The 7,258-nt window shown below is 57.1% G+C and overlaps 1 protein-coding gene across 3 annotated transcripts in view; it reads right to left on the minus strand.

Moving 5' to 3' along the window:
- The window catches only part of LOC142068151 (ubiquitin carboxyl-terminal hydrolase 17-like protein 6), a 13,360-nt gene extending 10,006 nt beyond the window's left edge, over positions 1 to 3,354 (minus strand). For all 3 annotated transcript variants that reach the window (XM_075117377.1, XM_075117375.1, XM_075117378.1), the window contains exons 1-4: positions 1,238 to 3,354; positions 746 to 946; positions 192 to 302; positions 14 to 116 (exon numbers count right to left, since the gene is read on the minus strand). In XM_075117377.1, the coding sequence (XP_074973478.1) occupies positions 14 to 116; positions 192 to 302; positions 746 to 946; positions 1,238 to 1,262 (440 nt within the window). In that variant the 5' untranslated portion in view covers positions 1,263 to 3,354. The remainder of the gene's footprint in view (positions 1 to 13; positions 117 to 191; positions 303 to 745; positions 947 to 1,237) is intronic.
- Between the last annotated feature and the right edge of the window lie 3,904 nt (positions 3,355 to 7,258).

Genomic DNA, 7,258 nt, shown 5'->3' on the forward strand with positions numbered 1-7,258 from the left:
TGCTTGTGCTTACTCGCTGCTTCCGCTCAGGCAAGCGCTCTGCGTGGCATCGACAGCAAGGCGTAGGAACTCGTGGGCGTCTTCCTGCGTGCCCAGCTGGAAATGTTCTCCTATGCCTAAGAAAGAGGAAGTTAGTCCTTCTCTCCTCCGGGAACAGACGGAGACATGGCAAAGCACCTGAAACGACTTACATGTCAGAACGCTGACGACACCCCAGGGCTCGATGGCACTGCCTGAGGAACGCAAGACGCTGTTCACGTGCGCTTCCATCCTGCACATCACGCAGACGCCTTGCTGACGACCTGAAGAGGGAGGTGGGAGCGAAGCAAGCTTCTCCGGTTAGCAAAATAGCCATAGCAATGGGAAACCTCACGGAGACCTTGGAGTCCCAGGAATGGCCTCCACCCCTCCCAAGGCCCCCACGTCCCAACAAGCCCAGGACATTCTAGTGCGCAGAAGACACTCTTCAGAAGGACGCTTCGCTGACAGAGCCCATCTGTGCCACAGGCAAAGAGGGTTTAACTTGCAGGAGCTGGGACCAAGACGCGGGGCTACAAAGAGGCGCCTTTCTGAAGGGCAAAGAGACACCTAGACAGGACAAGCGGCTTCTAGGCTTCAGTGTTCACAGACGACCAACTCGGCGGGTCGAGAAAGGAGGGCGGCTTTTCTCCTAAGCTGAATTCCAGGTGCTGGGAACCCTTGGCAAGTGCCCAACGAACGAGGAGCTGTTCATCAAAGTACTCACACGACTGGCTGTGCTCCCGAGAGAGCAGGTAGTTGGCCAGAGGGGGCGTGTAGGTCAGGCACTGCAGGATGGAGTTGAGGAAGCACGTATTGCCCAGGTTGTGGAGTCCCGCTCCAGCTCCCTGTCGGCGCTGCCAGGCCATGCAAATCTTCTCCGGGGGAAAGAGGACCCTTTGTGGAGGAGCCATTCCCTCGACAAGGACTGCAGGGAAACGACATTTGGGAAGAGGTGAGAAGGCAGCCCTGCTGCTGTCAGATCTTCCTGCCAGCAAGGACACCTTTCAGTGTCTTGTGCCTAGCGGCAGAGGAGTGACAAAAGGTGCTTTCCTGTCTCTAATGGAAAACACCTGGGTAAGCCTGGCTGCTAGCAGGAAAGCGCCCCAGGATTCGCCCTAGGCTCTCAGCGCATCAGCGGGCAGGGATGGAGCCCCAGCCGCGCCCGTTGCCTTTGGCGTTGGCAAAGGCCAAGCCTGCTGGCGAAGCCGGTACTCACAGGAGTCGTTCCCCGTTGCAGCCATCGCTCCTCTCGGGAACAGAGGGGAAGGCTCCGGATGGCAAAGGATGTCGGGAGGCGCCCCAGAGAGAGAGCAGCGCCGAGCCTGCCGCCTGATTGCAAAGAAATAACCGCAGCTCACCAAAAGGATTTAAAAAAGCGCCACATGAAACCCACAGAACGGTATCTGCCCTCAAATCTGTTCCGGTGGTGCTCGGAACTGCTGCAGAGCTGCAGGCTGACGCCTTTCCCATCGCTGACCCAGGGCCCCAGTCCACAGCACCTTCAAAGGCCCTTGGGAAAGGCTCCAATGCACGGCACCTTCTCTGAAGAGGACCTGCTGCTGGCCTGGGGCCAGCGTTAGCAGCAGAGCCCGCCGGCTCTCTAGCCCACGCTTTCCCACCTTGCATGCAGGAGCGACCGGCTTTTGGCTGCTACTTGAACAGCTCCCACTGCCGTGCTCCTCCTCTGCCAGCCTTCCTACCGCAGCACTCAGGGTGGGCTTCTCGTCCTTCTAGGCTGAGCCCAACGCCTCACGCTACACTGCCACCCCCCCACCCCCTGCTTACCCCTCCTAGGATACGGCAAAGAAAGAAGAACTACCAAACAGCAGCGCTACCCATAGCCCACGTGTGGCCAGCCTACAAAGGTGCGATGGCTCAGCCTAGGGCTGGCAAGGTACAGACCAGCCTCTACTTTCATCCCATAGCGACCTACTCTGCGATCTGTCCTGCAAGTCACGTCACGGTTACCTTTGAGAGAGGAGGGAAGCTGGGCAGAAGTGGGCAGGAAACGAGGAATGCTTGGAAAAAAGGAGCCGCGCGAGCAGCAAAGGCAGGAGCCGAGTTGTCCCGAAGGCCAGCTCAGCCCAACTGGCCTTCGCTGGCCCGCTCCTCAGGATCACAGGCCCTGGCCGGGTGAGCTCACAAGCGCCGGGCGGGTGCCGCATCACCGCCCCTTTGTGACACGGGGACGCACGGGGACGCGCTGCGGCCAGCAGCCGCCACAGCCCCGGCACCTCCTGTAGCCAGCAGCTGGCAGCCCCCGGGCTTCCCCACGCGCTGCTGCCGAAGCGCCGTCTGTCCGCCGGCAGAGCTCCCACCTCTTCGCCGAGCCACACAGCCAGACGGACGAAGCGCTGGCCAGGCCTGGAAGCGCTCCTGCTCGCAGCTTTGCCTGCCACCTGCGCTCGCTGAGGCTTTCCTTTCTGCTCTGCCCAGCTACGGGACTGTGTCCGTGAGACTGGTGTAGCAAAGCACCTGGTCTCTCGCAGGTTCTTTTCCAAGGAGTTTGATCTGCCCCCCACCAGGTACAGCCACAGGCTGACTCTGAACGACAGCTACCAAATAAACGCCCTCAGCAACTGCGCTGCATTGACCTTGGCTGCCTCTCTCACCCTCCAGCTCCCCAAAACATTGGTGGGCAGCGCCTTAGCACCTGGATTCACCCCTTGACCTGCTCGGAGGCCAGGGAGCATTGCTTCCAGCGCACGCTGGGGCCCTGCCACAGCAGCACTAGCAGGGTCCAGAGCCCTTTCCCTGGGACCAGCCAGCAGCCAAGCGCCGCGTTCAATGGTCACGCCACAAGCTCACCGAGCAGGACAAAGGCAGCTTTGCTTCCAAGCCTCCTCTAGCACCGCTCCTCCAGCTGGCAGCCATCCCACACTCCTAGGTGCAGAGTGACCTCACTGCTGAGCTCAGGACAGGGTCAGGGCTCCGGAGCTGGCAGCGCCCGGTGCCACCCAGGAAAGCAGAGGACCCTGGCAGCTGGAGGTTGAGCAGGCTGTGCCCGCTCCTCACTCACACGCTTCAGCCACAGCTCGTGTGCTGGGGCAGCACGGCGTTCGTTACCCTTCACAAAGAGCCACGGCAGGCGGGCTGGCTTGGCTGAATGTGGCTGAAGAACGCCTGTGCCCCGAGGGGCGCCTTTTGCGGAAGGCATCTTGGGCATAAGATGGCCGGGCCAGAGTTCTTTCTTCTTTGACTTTCTATAGCATTATTCCTCTGAAGGTGCCGGGGTGGGCGTGGGCGGGGCAGAAAAAAGGAAGAAACACCATTCCTTGCTGTCACGACTAAAGGCTCCAAGGAAGCTGAGCAGAAGCAGGTGCCGCAGCTCGGCCTCGGGATGGCAGCAGGACCCCCTGGCCGAATCGCCAGCTCCTCTCGGGCTGGCGACACCTGCCAACTTGCTGAGGAGGCGCTCTGCCCCATCCATCACCCAGAGCGTTAGGTGAGGGAGGGGCGAAGCAGGATCAGAGCCACTATTGACCCCCGGGAGACACCGCTACGTCCTGGCCTTGCGCTATAGGCTTGCTGCCACCGAGCGGCACCCTCTGGGCCCGGCCGTTCAGCCCCTTTCAGTCCCGCTCGCTGTCGGCTCACCCAGCCCACTTCCAGTTGAGTGGCTCCAACTGCGTGTTTAGAAAGAAGAGACTGCAAGATGGGCGCACGCAAGCACACAGCTTTCAAAATCCCACGCCACAAACCTCCCACGCTGGGTATTTCCGCCAATTGCCCCAAAGCCTCCAGAGAAGAAAACACCCCGTAAGCTCACGCCTGCAAGGCCAACGACTGGTTTTAATTCCGGCTTTGGCTTTTCTGCCCGTTGCCTCCCAACGAGCGCTGTTTTTGCAAGGCGATCCCAAAAGCTGAACGCAGACTAGAGCTCTTCCTCGAGGGACCTGTGGGCAGGCGTGCCAGCCGGCAGAGCCGTCCAGCTCTCTGGAAGCTCTCTTTGAGTCCTTCCTGGCCAGAGGCAGATCTGGGAGGAGAGACAGGGTGGGCTGCCGGCGCCCTTTGTGCAGCTTGGTCCCTGCTGGGGGCGGTCTCGGTGCTTCCTGGATTATTCTTCCTCCTCTTCGGCATTGCGGGAGTCAGATGCTGCGCTCCTCCCGCATCCAGGGTCACAATCTGCCCCCGCCACCGCTGCAGCGCCCCGAGTGCCTGTCCCACCTGCATCTCTGGGGCGCTGAGACCCTCCTCCTCCTGCCCCTCTCCCTCTCCCTGCCCCTGCTAAGGGCTCCTAGTCCATGGTGACCACAAACAGGCTGTGGGGATCATAGCCGTGCCGTGGGGATCTGCTCCCCACTCCGTGCTCCGCTGAGTTTGCTCCCAAGCGGCCCTGGGGGCGGGAGCCCCCTTGGAGCCGGCGTTGGAGGGCCTCGGGAGCTGCATCGCCTCTTGGGGCTCGGGCACAACGTGGAGGACTTGTTCTCTACCTCTTCCTCTTGCGTGCTGAGCGGCGGCACCCCGTGTGCTCCACAGGGGGGCTGTGGATATCATAGCCCCGCTGACAGCATCTTCTCTGCTCTCTCTGCTTTGGCAGGCTTTGCTCCTGAGCAGCACTGGCTGCGGGAGCTGGCTGGCAGCTGCTCTTGGAGGGCCCTGGAGCTGCGCCGTGCCTGGAGCGCAGTCCAGACTCGCAGGGCTAGTTCTCTTCCTCCTCCCTGCTGAGTGGTCGTAGTCCATGGGGTCCACGACCCAGCTGCGGAGATCACTGCCCCACTGCAGCGATCTGCTCCGGGCCCTCTCCCTGCCACCCTTCCTCTGGCAGTGGGAAGAAGGGCTCGGTCCACGCTCCTCCTTGTTGCTGTCCTCCTGCATGGTGTGCAGTAGACAGTCCAAGTGTTGAGATAGGAATAATTGTATAAGTAAAATTAAATAGTAATAATCATAATAATATTTATATATAGAAGAAGAAAATAAAGCAGAAGGGGACAGGTTAAAAATAAGCCAAACCAACATCAAGTAAAGTAACCATCCAGCAAACACCCCCTGCCCCCAAGGCACCATTGCCTCCCTCCTAGCCCTGCCCCCCCACTTGATATCCTGGCATTTCATCATATCATACAGAATATCCACAGGTAACTCAGGTCAGCTCCCCCAGCAATGCCCCCCCCCAGCATCCCACGCCCCCTGCAGAACATGAGAAGCTGGAAAGGTCCTTGACCAGTACAAGCACCACCTGGCAACACTTAGCACCAAATTCACAATCACTTAGCAACAACCAAAACATCAGTGTGCCGTCAACATCAGTCTTATACTAAATCCAAACCACAGCACGCCAGCTACAGTGAGGAAAACAAACTCCATCCCAGCCAAAACCATGACAATATCCACGCCTGATTCCATACCATTTACATCATGCTCAGGTCCCACACTATCCAGTACAGCCTCATTCACCACCCCCTACCCCTTCCCATCCTTTGATATAATTCACAGATAACATTCCCCTAGTCTATGGACTACCCCTGTAAAATGTCTGTAAAATATCCACAAGTGTCCACAAAATGCCTATTCAGTTCATTTAGTCCGTGACTTCAGGCTCCATCTATCGTATCAGTCTTTCAGGGCAGGAGAGATGGTGTGTGTGGTGTTGGATTGTTGCATGCTGAAGTCAGTTCTTGTTCCATCACTGCTGCACTTGGCTTGGTTCAATCAAAGTTCATTCTCCATGAACTGGAAGATTCCTACCGTGATACCATTGATATGGCATATAGCAACCACAGAAGAGATGACATACAACATTATATAGCAATTAGCACCCTACCATTCAGTTCATTGGCTGTTTTCACCCAAAATCAAATCCCCTTGAGGCACACATCGGACTTCTCCATCCTCGCGCATCACCCACCAAGTGCACCCAGGTCCTTGAGCAAAAGCAATCCCATGAATGGGTTTGCCTTTACCCAAGACAGGAATAACCCAGACTGTTTTCCCCAGGATACTTCTCACATGCACTACAGGGACTCTGTCCCCTTCCACAGTACATAAGGGTTCTGCCTGGGCAAGGCCAGCTCTATTGGCAGATCCCCCAGTGCTGACTAACTAGGTGGCTTTTGCTAAATGTGTATCCCAGTGTTTGAATGTCCCACCCCCCCATTGCTCTCTGTAGTCTTTAACAGCCCAGTGAATCGTTCGATTTTCCCGGAGGCTGGTGCATAATGGGGGATGTGATAAACCCACTCAATGCCATGCTCTTTGGCCCAGGTGTCTATAGGGTTGTTTCGGAAATTAGTCCTGTTGTCTGACTCCATTCTCTCTGGGGTGCCACGTCGCCATAGGACTTGTTTTTCCAGGCCCAGGATAGTGTGTCGGGCAGTGGTGTGGGGCACGGGGTATGTTTCCAGCCAGCCAGTGGGTGCTTCCACCATGGTGAGCACATGGTGCTTGCCTTGGCAGGTCCGTAGGAGTGTGATATAACCAATCTGCCAGACCTGGAACCTTCTATCTTTTAGCTTTTAAGGTATCAGTTTGACTTTTTCCTCACACAGATGCACCAACCTTGAGCTTAGAGGAAGTGGTCCTTGAATACTGTCCAGCTCTTTTGGACCCCCCTGCCTTCTAGAGCCCTAACCCATGGGATTCCTCCAAACAGGTCTTTGAAGAGGCCAAAAGTTAGCACTCCTGAAGTCCAAGGTTGTAATCCTGCTTGTTGCCCTGCTTCTACCACACAGGATTCTGAACTCCACCATCTCACGGTCACTGCAGCCAAGGCTACCCTCAACCCTCACAGCCTTGACTAGACCTTCTGTTTGTTAGTATAAGGTCCAGCAGCACATCTTGCCTCGTTGGCTCCTCCAGCATCTGTGTCAAAAAGTTATCCTCAATGCTCTGCAGGAGCCTCCTGGATGGTGTATGCCTCGCCATCTTGCTTTTCGGGCAAATATCAAGGGGGTTGAAGTCACCCACGAGAACCAGGGCCTGCAATTGTGAGGGTACTTCTAGCTGGCTGTATAAGGACTCATTGACTTCTTTCTCATCAGGTGGCCTATAGCGAACACCCATAACAGTGTCACCCATATTTCCCTGCCCTTGGATTTTTTCCCCATAAGCTCTCAACTCATTCTTCCTCCACCCCCTGGGCACAGCTTGATAAATTCCAGTTGCTCCTTCACATAAAGAGCAGCTCCCCCACCTCGTCTTGCTGGCCCGTCTTTCCTGAAAAGCCTGTGACTGCAATGAGATCATGGCCCTGTGACTGCACGCAGAGCTCCAGTCCCTCCTGTTTATTCCCCGTGCT

Source organism: Phalacrocorax aristotelis, chromosome 24, assembly GCF_949628215.1.
Source record: "Phalacrocorax aristotelis chromosome 24, bGulAri2.1, whole genome shotgun sequence".
Classification (NCBI taxonomy): Eukaryota; Metazoa; Chordata; class Aves; order Suliformes; family Phalacrocoracidae; genus Phalacrocorax; species Phalacrocorax aristotelis.